This window comes from Callospermophilus lateralis, chromosome X (assembly GCF_048772815.1).
Source record: "Callospermophilus lateralis isolate mCalLat2 chromosome X, mCalLat2.hap1, whole genome shotgun sequence".
NCBI classification, from domain to species: Eukaryota; Metazoa; Chordata; class Mammalia; order Rodentia; family Sciuridae; genus Callospermophilus; species Callospermophilus lateralis.
The window spans coordinates 5,391,004-5,408,835 of record NC_135325.1 but is presented as its reverse complement, the minus strand read 5'-3'; the positions used below and the strand labels follow the sequence as shown (position 1 = coordinate 5,408,835).

The window sequence follows — 17,832 nt, the reverse complement described above, 5'->3', positions numbered from 1 at the left end:
TGCTCTCATTTCAGATCATCCTTATTTTGTCGGTGTCCAATTCCATCCTGAGTTTTCTTCTAGGCCGATGAAGCCTTCCCCTCCATACTTGGGGCTCTTACTTGCAGCAACTGGGAACCTGAATACCTACCTGCAACAGGGATGCAAACTGTCCTCCAGGTAACCAGCTCACTACTCCTAGCAATGACCCGAGATGTGCATTTACTAGCATCTTATGTTTCTTAAATTGAATATCATTATAGCATTTTTTAAAGGATCAGTTTTTCACCCTTAACAAATTTTTCTCTTCATAAAATAATTTAATCATGTTTACAACAATAATGTGCTAGTTTTCCAGATCATGATGACACTGGGTATTGTTTCATATAATTTTTTTTCATTTTGATAAGTAAAAAATGACTTTCTTTTGTTGATCTTTTATTAATAATTATATATGAATATCATAGTTCTCTTGACTCTTTGGTTTATGAAAAGATTTTCTGTTCTTTTGCTCCCTTTTCCCTTTGGTATTCTTTTTCATACTGACTGGTAACTTCTTTAGTTATAAGGAAAATTGATCCTTTGTTAGATTGTATGCAAATTTTTTCAGAATGATTTTGTTTTTCTTCTGGCTTGTTAATGGAAGTTTTCATCCTTCCTAAGGCATTTTGGATAAGGACTTTATGTAGTCTCTATGGTTTTTTTTTTTTTTTGGTGGAACTGGGGAATGAACCCAGGAATGCTTAACCACTGAGCCACATCCACAGCCCTTTTTTTTTTTTAATTTTAATTTTTAAGATAGGGTCTCACTAGGCTGTTTAGAGCCTTGCTAAGTTGCTCAGGTTGCCTTTAAACTTGTGAGCCTCCTGAGTCACTGAGATTATAAACGTACACCACTGCACCTGGCTTTATGTATGTTTTGTAAAAATTTATGCAAACAGTTTTGTTTTTTTGTACTGGGGATTGAACCCAGAGGTGCCCTACTATTGAGCTACATCCCCAACCCTTTTTTATTTTTAAATTTTGAGACAGCATCTTGATAAGTTGCTGAGGCTGGCCTCCAATTTGGAATCCTCCTGCCTCAACCCCCCCAAATCACTGGGATTACAAGCATGTGCCACCATGCCTAGCTATTTTATAAAAAATTATGTAGTCAAATTTTTTACTTTTCTGGATTCTACCTTTAGGATCATGCCTAAAGTCTTTTCCTATGCAAAGATTATTTAAATAATAACCAGGATATCTTCATCTTGCACTATTATGGTTTTGATTTTTTGGTTTAAATCTATAATCTATATGGACTTTCTTTTTAGCACAGCATTTAAGGTAGGGATCTGGCTCCCCCTCAGCTCCCTATGAATTTTAAATTGGGCAATTTGGTTTCATTGCAGAGATTTATCTTTTTTCAATTGATGATTTTCTCTTTCATACCTGAACCTTCACTATTCTTTTCACTGTCAGAGCATTACTGTAAAGGAAGACCTCATGTACTCTATTCCTGTTGTTCAGTTTTTAAAAATGTATTTTACTATTCTTCCAGATGAACTGTACAATGATTGTTAGATCAGGTTCAAGTAAAAACTCCTGAGGGATTTTCATGAGAACTTCATTACATTTAAATATCACTTTGGGGAGAATTTATCTCTTTATTTCTTTTTATCCAAGAATAAAGTATGCCAAAATTTAAAAGTGGAAGGAACTCAGAATATCAGAGATTAGGAAAGGTCATTACCACAACAATCCTCTGTGCTGTTTAGAAGATTGCCATTGCCAGCCCTCTTCCTAGACAACAACTCTTGAGGGCTGCCTGGCTCTATGCATGGGTGTATGTGTGAGATCGTGTCATAAAAGCCTGCTTATTAATGCCATTGCTTGCTGGGAGAAGCTCACAGCTCTCTAGTATTTTCTTTAGCTGTGTATTTATATGGGAATGGTTTACATATTTTGCATGCTGTGCACCTTACTGAATTAACTATTGCTACTTGCATTCTTTCAAACTTTGCCCACAGAGCTGAAGTCTGGGCGTGGGGCGAAGGCACCCTGGGCTCTTCCCTGCTTCAGCCAAGTGGCTCCACACTCTTTAGCTCATGTGCTGTGGTTCTGCATGAGAGATTTCATATGAAGAAGACCTTCCTGGGTTGTCAGGATATACAGCTGATACAGCAGATTGAAAATTCCAGGGTGGTTTGGTGTCATATGTGTGCCGTGACCCTTCACAGCCAATCATCTCTATTATTTCAGGTTCTCACACTTGAAAGGGGCGGGAGTGACAGTGGAGTGAAGTAGATGGCTGGGAGAAATTATTCACTAATAACCATCTAATTGTTTGCAAGCATTAACTAATATATGGATGTTGTCTGGTGTGTGTGGGTTGCCCACCTGTGTGCTATGTGTCCTGCCAATTCCTTTTTGGAGGTTCGCTGTCTTCAGTGGAAGCTTCTTGGCAGTTTCTGCTTGCTAGTGACTCCTGAGCAGGATACAATATGTCTTGGAGAATCAGAATTCCAGCTGATTGCAAACTTCCTTGGTTGTAAGAGAATTCCTACGAATCAGCTACAAACCGGCTCATTCCTTAGAGGCAACTGGCATCTTATTTATCTTTGTCTCCCTGGCTCCCTAGCACAAGGGATTGTTTATTACCCGTTAAAGTAGTAAATACAGGTGTCAGGAAAGGATGGATGTTGTCTAGTCTTGTCTTGACACATTGCAGGGGGTTTCCCAACTAAGAATGGTGACTGTGAATTAATCCAGAGACAGATACCAGGGTGACTTCAGCTCCTCTCTGCCCAGCTCCATGGAATTAGTGCACTTTGAAAAGCAAATAACTGCTTTGATGGCCAGATTCTAATGTGAGCTGAGTTGGAGCTGAATTTCTTTCAGGCAAGATTACTGCTTCCAATTGACCCTAAAACAAATGCTAGAATAATGACTTCCTTTCCCAGAAATTGGCTCTGATGATATTCAACTGTATGGCACATGGACAGCTGATATCTCTAAGATACAGAGTGTAAAAATCCTTGGCTTTCAGTAAGAATACCTGAGCTGTAACCTCTGCATTCTGCTTAGTGGAAGATATTTATCTTTGAGCACAAGGGAAGTTGTAGTAAGAATATTTTGGGGGGTATTTAGAGCTGGTGAGTTAACTTGTCAACCATTCCATTATCTCCAGAAAGACAGCAGTTATGAAGACCAGTTCTACTTGATTTAGATGGGTAGTGGTCTGTTCAAGGACATGAAATTTTTAGGGTAGTATTTTTTTTTTTTGTGTGTGTGTGTGTGTGTGTGTGTGAGCTACTCAAAAAGTATATGCAAAATCAAACCGAGAGTCTGTTTTTTGGGGTCTCCCAAGACCACTTGCACATTGATGATTCTCAAGAAGGAATCAGAATATAGTTGAACTCACAGCTAATATTTATTACAGTGACACAATAAATATATACAGCAGGCTCAGTAAGGGAAAAGATGGAAGTGGAGTCTGGAAACATCCATTTGCAGGTTTCCAGTGCTTTCTCCCTTCTGTGATAAGTCACACGGAGCTCACCCTCCTTCTAGCAGTGAATGCAACATGTGCATGATATTTCTGCCTAGAGAAGTCTGTCTGTCTTTAGGGATTTTGTTGAGGACTGATCACGTAGAGGTTCTCTGCCTAGCAACCCCCTAAATTCCAGACTCCTAGAAGGACAACTGTGTTCACTATAAATCACATTGTTTGTACAAACAGCCTGGGCCCAGCAAAAGGATTTTAATCAGTTAGTAATGGAGCATACATTGTGAAAGGCACATGTACAGACACCAGCTAAGAACCAACCCTGTTGGCCTTTCTAAAGATGGCTGCCTCAGGTCTGCTATGCTGTCTTCTTTGTACAAGTATAACTTAAAAAAAAAAAAAAAAAAAAAATATATATATATATATATATATATATATATTTAAGTTGTAGTGAGACATAATGCCTTTATTTTATTTTTATATGGTGCTGAGGATTGAATCTAGTGCCTTGCACATGCTAGGCGAGAGCTCTACCACTGAGCCACAACTCCAGTCTTACAAGTGTAACTTATTAATTACGTCATTAAACCTTTTTGTTGGGGGGGGGGGTACCAGGGATTGAACCCAGCAGCATTCAACCACTGAGCTACATCCCCATTCTGTTTTTGTTTTTTTTTTAAAGACAGGGGTCTCACTAAGTTGCTGAGGCTGGCTTTGAATATGCAATCTTCCTGCCTCAGCCTTCTGAGCTGCTGGGATTACAGGTGTGTGCCACTGTACCTGGTTAGACCATTTTTAGAATGAATAAATCTATGGGAAATTGTGGTCCATTAAATAAAGCTTGTAATTCTTTGGTGATGTCTCTCCTCTTGTGTCTAAGTATAATTTGTCCCATGTATAAAAGGTGACCACAAATTCACATGGTCTTGCTGGTAAGTGGAGGGAGACTGTCTCATGTAATTGTAAGAAAACAATGTAGACTAGGCTATTATAAGAACTTAAATAGGAATGATGATGCTATTATTATTCTTTTACCTTAATTCCAATTTCCTTCATCGCCTGCCTACTGCATAGCCTCCTACCTGGTCTTGTGCTTCCAGATTTCCTCCTCCTAATCCATCTTCTGCCCTCAGAATGATCTTCCCACATTATTTTGGAGCTTAAAACCCACCCTCAATGTCTTCCCTGGGCATATAGGATAAATCCATGTGAAACAACTTGTAGTCCTCTGAACTCCCCAGAGGGTTTTAATGTCTTTGCCTCTTGGCTTTTGATATGTATTTCTGAATTGCTTAGTGAGCTGGGAAGACCAATCTATATCCTATCAGAATACCAGCCCACGGGAATGGTTAAGGTGGGGCATGGAGGTAAGAGTAGCCCTCTGTTTTTGGCAGAGTGGTCATTTCTCCCTCTGAGGCATGCTTACTCCATTTGGGCTGAGTCAGAGTAAGATGCTGTTTTCCCCTGCATGAATTGATATTCAATGTCCACCACCATTTCAGACTTGGAATCCTCTTGCTTTTTGACTTTTTTTTTTTGGCTGCAAGGTTGATGTTGCCTGGGGTTGTTATTACAATATATGGTGCAAATTTTTTTATTTCTGTGGGGACAGTATCAACACATAGAGTAAGTACTATGCATTTGACCTCTGGCTGTATCACTTACTGGGAAATTTTGTCCAAGTTACCACTCTTCATTCTTAGGGTTGCTATGAGGAATAGTTGAGATGGTGCTTTATGAACCATTATCAAAATACTACTTTCTCCCCTTTTTGTATTTCAAGCATAAAGGAATTGAAAATTAGAAAAAAAGAGCTTGCTTCTTTTTTGCTATCTTTTTTTAATATTTATTTTTTAGTTTTAGGTGGAAACAATATATTTTTTTTTTATGTGGTGCTGAGGATAGAACCCAGTGCCTCACACATGCTAGGTGAGCACTCTACCACTGAGCCACAACCCCAGTCCTTTTTTGCTATCTTTTAAGCAGCTGTTTTAAACATTTTAAATCTGTTCCCCTGCTCTGTGACTAACTTCAACTCCATGCCTGGAGATTCTTTTTTTCTGAGAAATTATTATTAAAGAAATCACATTTGAGTGCACCTTACCTTGGGGGTTATATAAGGGCTAAAAAGACGTTCTTTATTGATGTTGATTAACTCTAGTGTTGATGATGTGGGGCCAGCCAGAGTGGAGTTCAAAGTAATACAGAATTCTGTGCTTTTAATACCCTGCCTGGGTCGATTCTACTGTTTACTATGAAATGCAAAACTCATTCAAAGCATACTAAGTTTTTATTCCATTGCTCTTATATTTTATGGCTTCCAGGGGCCCTTTGAGAAGGAAGTAAGTATAGCAGTAACAATGCTTTGGGGAAAACTGTGTGCATGGCAACGTGTTTTAAGACATGCTTTTTCACATGAAATGGATTCTGATAGAAAGTATTGTAGGAACTCATGCATGCTGGGAATCCTAACTATGCCATTAAAATATTTTAAATTCCAACCACCTCCTTCCGTTAATGAAGAAGTGATTTAATGGTTGCCTTGAGGTTGCACAAAAGGTGGGTTATATGAGGCATTACTATATCCTTTCTCTGGAGCCTTGGAATATGTTTTCTTATAATGGGAATTTATTAGGAGCCAGGACAGATATGCTTGATTATGACAAGCCTTTTGTCTCTCAACCACATGAAGACCATTGTGGTCAACTTTTTAAAGTCAGGCTAGTGTCATGAGGATAGGGATTCCCATGAGTCGCTGCTGCTGATTTTCATTTTGTCTTGAAGAAATGGTCCTGTGAGATACTTTCTTAAAAGAAGAGTTTCTACTATTTGGGGAGGGCACATGTATGCATGAGAGAGATTTGCTGTGGTTTTTAATTAACTATAGGTAACCAGACCTTTAAAAACACTGAGGACCATTGCATGTTGATTATAGTTTGTTTTTTAAAAACTCATTATTCATTTCTTTGTAAATCAGCACTATCCATTAAAACTTTCTGGAATGATGGAAATGCTTAATAATTGGCATTATTAAATATTGCCATCACTAGCCACACCTGGCTATTGAGCAATTGAATAGGGCAAATGAGGAATGGAATTTTTAATATTATTTGATCTAAATTTAGATAGCCACTGTGGCTCGTAGCTACTGTATTAAACAGTTCAGGTTTAAAACCTTCCCCTTCTCAAAGGTAACAAGGCACACTGAATGTGTCTGTACTTTGTGGTACTTCATAGAATTTAAATCTAATATCTGATAATTCTTCCCATTGAGAAGCTCTCTCTCTCTCTGGGTATGGAGATTACTCAAAAAGATGGGTTAGTTTTAAGATGGAGCTGATATATATTAAATTAAGTGAAAATTCGCCCAGATAAATCTAGCTTATGACTTCTTTTAAGTTTGTTCTGTGTGCCTCATGCATGCCAGGCAAATGCCCTGCCATTGAGCTACAGAACAGTAGTTCTGTTCTTGAGTGTCATGGCTTATCTCTCAACCTATACAAAAGAAACTTGGTGAACCTAGTCATTAGCATTGCAGATGCATAAACTCAAGCTAAGCCTCATTTTGTCATATCAGTTTGGGCCATTTCGATGTATTAGCAGAGTTCAGGGCAGACACCCTTCGGATAGAATCAAGAGCCAGTAGATTTGAAACAGACCCACACAAGTCCACTGGCTAATGTGGGTAGGGAATTACACTTGGTACCAGAAACAATTCTGAAAAACATGCACTTAACAGTTTTCAACTGATTCTTTATATTTCACGAGTTTTGCAGGAGATATCAGTATGAATAGGTAACCCTCATAAATAGTAGCAACTTATATTTTTATGTAACTTTCAGAGCAAGTTTATGTATATTCTGTTTTGGCCCTCATAACATTGTGGTGAAGTTGTAATTTATTATTGCCACGTTTTTTTGGGTCTCAGGAGTCAAGTGACCTTGTCCAAAGATACATGGTTAATATATAATATTTATTTATGTAAGTAAATAAACATTATTAATAGTGTGAGGGGGAATATGAGAGGAAAAATGTGAGCCCACCCTACTCCTTTCAGGGCTTAGAAATAGGGAAGGAAGTGTGTGTACCATGAGGAAATGGAGATCCCTTGGTCCTTGGCCCCTTATCAAGTGACATGCCCTGGTGGGCTTGGCTGCCATATTGCAGCACAATTTAGAGATCAACTTGTGGCCTGAGTTAGTATGATGGGAATTCTAGCCCCAGCCCTCAAACAGGTTGTGTGCTAGGTAGGTCACTTGAACACCCTTGACCTTCATTTCTTCTCCTATAGGGAGTTGAGTACAACTTCTGAATTTCCTTCCTTTGCTAATTCTCTGACAACAAAATGAAGCATGGAACCAGGAAGGATTGAGCATTTGAGTAGGGAGAGGTTATATCTAATTTTTGGCCAGGTTTTTAAAGAATATTTATTTTTTAATCTGTTTTTTTTTTTCCTTTTAAATGATTATTTCTGTGTGACAGAAATGATTTTTCCTGAACTAAAGTCTAACTAGGTGGCATTTTCTACTTTAGTGAATTTAAGGATATATTTTTTATATGCTTATTTAACATATCTTGTTTTTTATGCCAACAATTTCTTTTTCTTTTTGGTACTGGGGATTGAACCCAGGGGCTCTTTACCACTGAGCTCCTCATCCCCAGCACTTTTTACTTTTTGAGATAAGGTCTCACTAAGTTTCTCAGGCTGGCCTTGAATCTGAGATCCTTCTGCCTCTGCCTCCAGGATAGCTAGGATTACAGGTGTGTGCCATCAACCCTGGGTTTTTCTACCTGTTCTTAATCTTCTATCTCCTCTCCCTGATATAGCGCCCCTGTACCTCTGCTGTTTGTCCAAAAGTCAGGGAGGACAATGAGAATGCAAACCAGAAAAGATAGATGGTCTTTTATGATTTGGTTTATCTATTTATTGATATTCACTCAATAGGTAGAGAATAAACTCTTTGTTTTCTAGCCTGTCAGCACAGAGTTTCCTCCAACTGTTCCATTTAAGAAAAAGGCAGGTGGTGGTGGTGATTTCACCTGTTATGAAATTCAGACATTGTTACTAGTCAGCAAAAGCTTGGCCAAGGTTAGGGATGGGTCACGCATGGAACGCTTCCTGGCAGTGTGTCTCCACAGATCAGTAGAACTCTAGTGGAGTTCATCGATGTGCTGATTTATTTTAAACCAAGCAAAAGGAAACCCAAACAGAGCCCATGGCTCAGAGCAAAAGTTCAATTGCAGAGGTAACTGACGGTGAAGATGTATTTCTAAGGGAACCCAGCATGGTGACAGGTGTCAATAATCGGTCCTATTCTGAAGGCTATCTGTGACTCAAAACCTTGGATTAATGAGAATGTTTGTTGGAATGGAAAACTTTCATGCTGCTGACATATAAATCATTGTGAAAATATGATCTGAAGTGGATAAGATTTCAAGGTGAGTTTAGAGAGTGCATTAGCACTCTGGTGCACTGCTGGTGTTCCCTGGGTCTTGAGCCAACATGCATGTCTAGTCCTAATGACCACCAAGTTCAAGCTCCCTGTGGAATGTGCTGACCATAGATGACAGGTTGCCATGTAATGAGGAGCTGCTGTTATCTCAAGCACAGAGGCAAGCAGAATTCTGTATCTAGGGGAGGAGCCATAGTTCTTAAACAGAGGCAAAAGCCAACCTGCAGCTGACTAACAGAATCAGGGACACACAGCTGTGTTTACTGTTCTCTAATCCTTTCACGTGGCCAGTGAGGAGGAAAAACCATCTTTTCCTCTAACCATCTTAGTTTCTGGCTGAGGCCCCTATAACAAAAGATAGATCAACAACAGAAAAGCACACACATTTATTTGTGTTTTATGTGACATGGAGTCTATAAGGAAATGAAGACCCAAACAAACAGATAAACACTAGTTTTTTTTTTTTTTTCTTTTGGTACTGGGGATTGAACCCAGAGGCACTCGACCATTGAGCCACATCCCCAGCCCTTTTTTATATTTTATTTAGAGACAGGGTCTTGCTGAGTTGCTTAGGGCCTTGCTAAGTTGATGAGGTTGGCTTTGAACTTGCCATCCTCCTGCCTCAGCCTCCTCAGCCACTGAGATTACAGGCATGTACCACTGTGCTCAGCAACCCTAGTGTTTTCTATAACAGGTAATGAAGAGTAGCAAGCATGGAGAAATAGAATAGAGCAATGAGTATAGTGTCATGGTAATGAACCAGGGGAAACTTAGTAAGGTCATTTTATTCAGATTATTCTTCTCTGTTTCTCAGTGTTTTCTGAGAGACAAATACTCCTTTCCATTGGGGTTTAGGGAGAGTACCTCTCAACTGAGGTTCTTATCTGCTTCAAGGCCAGAGGGCAGGGGAAGGTCCAAGAGACCTTCTAGCACATACTGTCTCTCAGCATCCTGTGGCTTAATATTGTCACTCTGCTGAGGTGCTGTATTCTGGAGTAGTGTGTCCTGGACTCCCTTCATTGCCTAAAGAAACAGTTGTCATCAGAAGGGCAAAAAGTGAAAGAGCTCTAAATAGCCATGTAATATTTTGTGCACTTGAGAAAATTGTGGTCAGTCGGAATAGGTCTAAATGTGGCTCAAACTCAGATGGACTGAGCTTTATTTAGCCCTTAGTTGGACAAGAGTAGATTCACAGAGAATAAAAGGGTGCATCAATTCAGGCTTTTATTTAAATCAGTTTACTAATAGAACACCTCCAGTAAACAGCAAACAATAGGTATGGTTGGCAGGTGGGAAATCAAGGCTTTTGTTGAAATATACAAGTGATCAGTGGTCTTCAGAAAATTATAGATTTCAACTTAAATTGAAATGCTTTTCTAAATTTTCTGAAGAAGTAACTTCCAATTTTCAATGAAAGCACGCCATCAATTTCTCTGACCAAAGAAGTCAGCTGTGACTTGTGGTTGAACTGACCTCTTTCTGTAGTGACTAGAACGTGATAATAGAATATTTCCTAATATTTTCCCTGAGTAGAGGTTAATTATGGAACATGTTTGGAATGGAAAATTGAATCATTGCCCAGGATTTTGTTTGTTTGTTTGTGTTTTATGCCTTGTTAAATTAGTTCCTCTTTTGATCTAGTGATAGATACAGCGATGCCAGCGATGACAGCTTTTCAGAGCCAAGGATAGCTGAGTTGGAAATCAGCTGAGGCTAATGCATGACTCGGAATAACGGGGACTGCCTAAAAGGGTAAGATGGAATCTTTGAGCGTTTTTGTCTTATAAGCTTATGGGAGTGTTATAGGACTTGTATCTCAGGATCCTTCTTCCTTGGGATGCTCCTATTTGACCGGTACAGTTAGTAGGATAGACTCAACCCAAATGGAATGCATCTGAGGTCAACAATTTACAGGTACACCTATAAATGGGTACCTGAAGGATGGAGGGCGTACAGTTGTAAATGGTCTAGGTTTAGAGTTGACAGTTTTTTTTCCCTATAAGGCCAGTCCAGATAGTAAGTCTCTTAGGATTTGTGGATCTTATAGTCTCTGTCACAACTACTCAATTCTGCCATTGTAGTAGGAATCCAGCCACAGGCAATACAGAAATAAATGCACATGGCTGTGTGCTAATAAAACTTTATTTACAAAAATCATTTTGCTGACTCTTAGGGCCACTCCTCCCAAAGCAGATTTTCTTGGATTTGTATAAAATTAAATAGCATTTTATTTCTTTGTAGGGAAGTGCCAGAGATAGGTTTGGTGTCCAAGGGCAGCTTATTTTCCCTGTGGCTCTATTATGCATTATGAGAGAGGATAGCTGCCAGGATAGCATTATTAAATTTATATTCAGCAGTGGATATGGTTTGGGAGTACCCTAGGGGTTATGACTGGCCTCAAATTGGATAAGCTTCTCTTTAGTAGGGACAACAGCTTTTGGAAAACTTGTCACGAGTTTATTGTTCTAGTGTGAACTCCCTTCATATTTGTCTGAGGGGCAGACTATGAATGTTCACTGGGGGGAGGAAGCTAAACTGTATCCATTTAGGTTTGCTTCAAATGTGTTGGCTTTTAGGAGCAAGTTAAAATGGTGTAAAGACTATCTAGAGGTATTTTAAGGACATGTATTATTTTATTTTGATGTGGCTAATACTTGTGGTTTTTTTTTTTAAGCCTCTGAAGTAGTTGTAGTGAAGATGAAGGAATTATCTGAAGAAATCACCACACTCATAAAGAATCGCTTTGTTCTCCAAATATGGGATATAAAGGCTCAAAGGGAATTTGGCAATGCTTACTTCCATGAACCAGAACCAAAGGGGTAGTTTTCTTCTCCTTCCATAGGTGGCCTTTGGTATTCACCAATTTCCATAGTTAATTAAACTTTTCCTAGCAACAATAATGGGGGAGAAAGTGTGTCTGTGTTTCGTCCAGTGCATCATGATGTCAAGGTGGTAAGCAGGGATCCAGGTAATTGGGCCTTCCTGGTGTTATGTGGCAGGGCACATGCCGTAATTAATTTTGAGTAAAAAATGATTTGTTTTGTTACCTGGAACTCAGCCTCATGTTCATGTGTGGATGAAGATTATTTCAATTTCTCACCCTGCTTATTTCCAGTTAAAAGTGAAATTTAGCAGGTTGAAGACTTGGAGTGGCAAGTAAGGGTCTCACCTTGGACACAATATCCAAAAAACTCAGGAATCAAGATCGGTAATATATACAAATTTTTAAATCGAGGTAAAATTCACATAACATAGAATTAACCATTTAAAAGTGAATGATACAGTAGCATGCACCGATGTGCAACCACCACCTTTATCTAGCTCCAAACATTGTCAATAATCCATAATAAATCCCTGTACCCATGAGCAGCTCCTCCTCATCCCCCCTCTTCGTATCCCCTGGCAATCACAAATCTCTTTTTGATTTGTATAAATTTTCCTATCCTATATTTCCTATCCATATATTTCATACATGTGGAATCATATAGCATGTGACCTTTTGTGACTGATTTCTTTCATATATTGTAATGTTGGTGAGGCTTGTCCATGTTGTAGCATGTATCAGAACTTCATTCCTTTTTATGGCTGAATAAAATTCCACTGTATATTTCTACCACAATTTATTGATTCATTTGTTGATGGACATTTGGGTTGTTTCCACTTTTGGGCTATTGTGAATAATGCTGCTATGAACATTCACTTGCATATACATTTTGGAACACCTGGTTTTTTTTTTTTTTTTGTACCAGGGGTTGAACTAAGGGGCACTCTGAGTCACATCCCCAGTCCTTTTTTCATGCTATTTAGATTTAGAGACAGGGTCTCACTGAGTTGCTTAGGGCCTCGCTAAGTCGCTGAGGCTGGCTTTGAACTTAAGATTCTCCTGCATTAGCCTCCCAAGCCACTGGGATTACAGGCCTGAGCCACTGTGCCTGGTTGTTTTTTTAATTCTTGGGGGTTTATACCAGGAATCGCTGTGTTATATGGTATTTCTGTTTAACTTTTGAGGAACAATCACTAATATTTTCATGCAATATTTTTTTTTTAAAATCAAAATCAATTTAAAAAATTAGGGCTAGCCATAGAGTGCTTGCCCAGCATGTCCAAGGCCTTGGATTTGATACTCGGCACTGAAGGAAAAAAAATCCACAGTGAACAAAATATCAAATTTTAAAATAATTGAAAAATTAAAAAATATAAAAACAGTCCTGCACATTTCTCACTTCCTTCGGTCCTGGCCCTGATACACAACATTCTCATCTAGTATACTTCCTGTTTTTACATTTTAACTTTCTAATAGTAATTTATTTTTATTTTTTTTTTTTTTAAAGAGAAAGAGGAGAGAGAGAATTTTTTGATATTTATTTTTTAGTTATCGGCGGACACAACATCTTTGTTTGTACGTGGTGCTGAGAATCAAACCTGGGCCGCACGCATGCCAGGCGAGCGCGCTACCGCTTGAGCCACATCCCCAGCCCTCTAATAGTAATTTAAATATTTTAACTGCTCTATTTTCTTTTTTTGGTAGGTTGTTTTTTTGTTGGCCTTTCAATTTTTTTTTAATACTACAAGATGTTACAGCATTATTTCGTAAGACGTTACAGGAAATTCATCAACCAAATACATGCAGAAATGAAATGAACAATTGTGGTAAACAAAAAAGAGCTTCAGGGCCCCATTTGTGAAAATTACAGCTCAAAGATCATAAGGGGTTCCGAATGAAAAGCCCAGGTTAAAAGCTGGAATAGGTCTCATAGAGAGAGGGATAGAAACACAGGGGGGGATACTTTTAATATCACAAAGGGGTAGTCTGACTTAAATGGAAGTTTTCAATTTTAATGATTAGGACTTCTAAAGTCACTTATAACAAAGTGCTTTTGCTTTGGACCAGTGGTGTATATAAATAGGACCAGAACAGAGAGCACTTACAAAACAATAAGCCAGCCTCTCTGTTGTTGGTACATGAGGTTTTTCTCTTTTGGACACTCTCCTTGAACTTTGATTCTAGCGAAGCACAGAACAGTCGTGGCATGGCTGCTTAGAATACCAGAGCAACTGAGGGACAAGAGCTCCTAGGAAGTCACTATGAATCATTCATTCAACAAATCTGTCTTAAGCCCTCAGCATGAGTCAGGCATAGTGTCAGGTACAGGATATAGGGGGGAGTCACTTACCTCTTACACTTGCCTGTCTCTTGGGGCAGGCAGGTTTTAAATCTATAGAGAAGTAAGTACATAATTATAATTGTGGTATGTTCAGGGAGCTGAGGGTGTCAAAGAACAAGAACAAAAGGGCTTGTGAGAGTATAAAATGGGGTCCTGTGACGAGCTGGAGAGTCAAGGAAGGCTATTTGGGCAAAGTGAGTAAATAGTTTACCCAGATGTGTGCCTGGCCACATAGTGTTTCAAGATGGTGGACCCAGACCTAGGAGACCTAGTGGGGATGGCTTTCCCTGATGAAGCAGTTGGTTGGATAGTGATACTGTTTTAGTGACCGTGTTGTCATCCACTTGCTGTCAGCCTCAGCCTATACTTCATTTGGATTAAAGTATAGTTTGCATTGAAGCTGAAGAGATTCTTAAAATTTTTTTCTTCATAAGCCATCTAGTGCCAATCTTTTTTGGGGGGTGAATAATGGGGATTGAACTCAGGGGCGCTTGACCACTGAACCTCATCCCCAGCCCTATTTTGTATTTTATTTAGAGACAGGGTCTCACTGAGTGGTTTAGTGCCTCACTTTTGCTGAGGCTGGCTTTGAACTCGCAATTCTCCTGCCTCAGCCTCCTGAGCTGCTGGGATGACAGGCGTGTGCCACTGTGCCTGGCTTAGCACCAATCTTAATGATCACTTTTGCTACTTTATTTCTTACTTTGCACTGTTTTTTTTTTTTTTTTTGAATAGGTCCTACTTTGATGCAGATCTAGCCTCTGTTAAGGTCAGTGCTAGACATTGGCACTCAGCAGCATTGCCTCCAGCAACGAGGTTCTGCAGCTATAGGTGCAGTACAAAGTGAGGGGAGATAAGCAGAAATGAGGAAGGGAGAAAAAATACTTAGGTTTGTGATTGAGGCTCCTATAACAAATGACAGATTAACAAGAGAATAGCACACTGATTTATTTAATCTAAATTGTGTGATATGGGGCCGTTTATAAGCTCTCTGTTTTGGGTGAAACCTGTATAGTGGGGCCATGTAAGATGCCCACTATTTCATTTGGTAATCTGTCATCTTGCTTCAAGTGGTACCACAGGTTCCCTAGTCCTATCACACTACCTTTGGTTTTTGAGAGAGGCCTTGCTTCTCTTTTCTTTAGAATTTAGAAGCCAAACTGTTTTTGTTTGTTTGTTTGTTTGTTTGTTTTTGTACTGGGGATTGAACACAGGGTGCTTTGACCACTGAGCTACATACACCCCCAGTTCTTTTTTTTAAAAATTTGTAAAACAAATTTTTCCTAGGGCTAGAGTTGTAGCTCAGTGGTAGAGTGCCTGCCTAGCATGTGTGAGGCACTGGGTTTGATTCTTGGCACCACATATAAATAAATAAAGGTTCATTAACAACTAAAAAAAGAGTCTTGCTAAGTTGCTAAGGGTCTTACTAAGTTGCTAAATACTGGTCTTGAACTTAGATCTTCCTGCCTTGCCTCCCCAATAGCTGGTATTATAGGCATGTGCCACCATGCCCAGCCTCAAATAGTGTTCTTGAAGGGAGCAAAGATACTGCTTGGTTGGTTGGATTTACTATTCTAACATCTACCATTCTCTACCAATGATAGTTAAAGTTCATTCAGAAACCCCTTAAGAACATTTTCAGGTAATGGGTACTTTCTGCATTTAAAGGAGAAAAAATAAATCACTAGTGTTTTACTTCAATATCTTGTCTTTGATTCAGGCATAATTTAGAAAACACCCAGATTCCCTGACAAGCATCAGATAAAAGCTGTTGATCTGAAAATTTGTCCCTTCTAGTCATTAGGACTAAACAAAATGAAACCTTTAAATTAAGAAGTGTTGAAACCCATGGATAATTCAATTCATCATCATTATCATCATCATTGTCATCATCATCATCATCATCATCATTGTCATTATTTGCAGTGTTGGGGGTTGAACCCAGGGCCTTGCACATACTAGACAAAACACTTTATAGCTGAGCTACACCTGCAGCCCTATTCACAATTTTTTGAGTCGACCTTTGTGTGGGATACAAAGGTAACTTATAGCCCTGTCTGCGTTCAGAGAAATTCAGTCTGGCATGAGGGACAGGTAGAGATTCAATCATGAGTGGCATCTGTTTCTCAAGAGTGCTTCAGTAGAGAGAGAGAATAATGGCATGGTGTCTTACTGAAGAAATGACCATATGGATGTCAGGTTTTCTATGTTACTGAGGGAAGCAGTGCACAAGAATGATTGGCTTCAACCAAGGATATAACTGGGTAGACTGGTGTAATTGTGACATGTTTCATGAAAGGATTCTATAAAAATAATAGCAGGACTTTCAGCTGTTGAACAAACAGTAGGAAATGCAGTCCTGATCTGAAACTGGGAACTTTTAAAATTTTCAGATTGCACTACAACCCTTTTTTATACCTCTCTTGATTCCTGGCTATTTTTGGCTTGATAGTAAATAACTATACATTAGTATGACTCTTTTCTAATCTGAAACAGAATAAAGGTAAACCTAGGAAGCCTGTAGCAGGCTGGGATTCTCTGATGTTAATGACCCAATCAAAGTTGTTTTAAAATGTCAGTTAAGGCAAACAGTAATTGTGGAGCAGAAAATCCTTCAAGTGTCTATGTAAATGATGTGCTTCTTAATTTAGAAGTGATATTTAATGTCTGTTGGAAGTTTGTTTTACATTTGACATGTAGTCTTGGTTGCTTGGTGCAAAAAAAAAAAAAAAGAGCTCACTCTCTCTTACTCCATACTCCATATTTTGTAGCTGGTCCCATGAAGTAGGAAGCTTGGTGTCTGCTATAGACTTGAATATGTGTGTCCTCACTCCCAATTTGTATGTTGAATCCTAATCTCCATTGTGATGGTATTTGGAGGCATGACTTTTGAAAGTAATTAGTGGTGAGTGTGAGGCATTAGTGCCTTTATAAGAAGAGAAATGAGTGTGATTGCTCTCTCTACCATGTGGAGGATACTGGGAGAAGGTGGCCGTCTGCAAACCTGGAAGAGAGTCCTCACCAGACACCAGATCTGTTAGCGTTTTGATTTTGGACTTCAGAGCCTCCAGAACTGTGAGAAATAAATTTCTGTTGTTTAAGCTACCTAGTCTCTGGTATTTTTTGTTACAAAAGCCCAAAGTAAGACAGTATCCAATTCAGAATACATTGTTAGTATGGAGTGTGTGTGTGTGTGTATATACACACACACATACATATATATAATGTAACTTCTCTTTATTGGTTAGAAGAATACAAGGTCAAGAATAACCTTAACTTCTGTTTTGTATGTTGCAAACAGAAAACTCACCATAAAGCTAGTAACCAAAGCCCCTCTTAATCGAGAATAGAAACCTTTACGTGTGAGATATCTTCAGATAGGATAACACTGTCCCAGACAAAGGCCAACTGCCTGGCCAAGATGGCTGTTGTTATAGTTTGGATGTGAGGAGTCCCCCCAGAAACTCACATGTGAGATATCGCAAGAAGGTTTGGAGGAGAAATGATTGGGCAATAGCCTTAACTGAATCAGTGAATCAATTCCTGATGGTATTAATTTAGTGGTAACTGGAGGCAGGTGGGGGATAACTGGAGGAAGTGGTTAATTGGAGACATGGTTATGGGGTATTTATTTTAAAATGGTTTTTATTTTTAATTTTTTTTTTAGTTGTAGATGGACACAATACCTTTATTTTATTTACTTTTCTTTATGTGGTGCTGAGGATTGAACCCAGTGCCTCACATGTGT

General features: G+C 39.0%; 1 protein-coding gene across 3 annotated transcripts in view; it reads left to right on the top strand.

Moving 5' to 3' along the window:
• Ctps2 (CTP synthase 2) overlaps window positions 1–12,532 on the top strand; it is a 99,818-nt gene extending 87,286 nt beyond the window's left edge. For all 3 annotated transcript variants that reach the window (XM_077106388.1, XM_077106386.1, XM_077106387.1), the window contains 3 exons: window positions 15–159; window positions 10,561–10,671; window positions 11,594–12,532. In XM_077106388.1, coding sequence (XP_076962503.1) covers window positions 15–159; window positions 10,561–10,630 — 215 coding nt within the window. In that variant the 3' untranslated portion in view covers window positions 10,631–10,671; window positions 11,594–12,532. The remainder of the gene's footprint in view (window positions 1–14; window positions 160–10,560; window positions 10,672–11,593) is intronic.
• The last annotated feature ends 5,300 nt before the right edge of the window (window positions 12,533–17,832 follow it).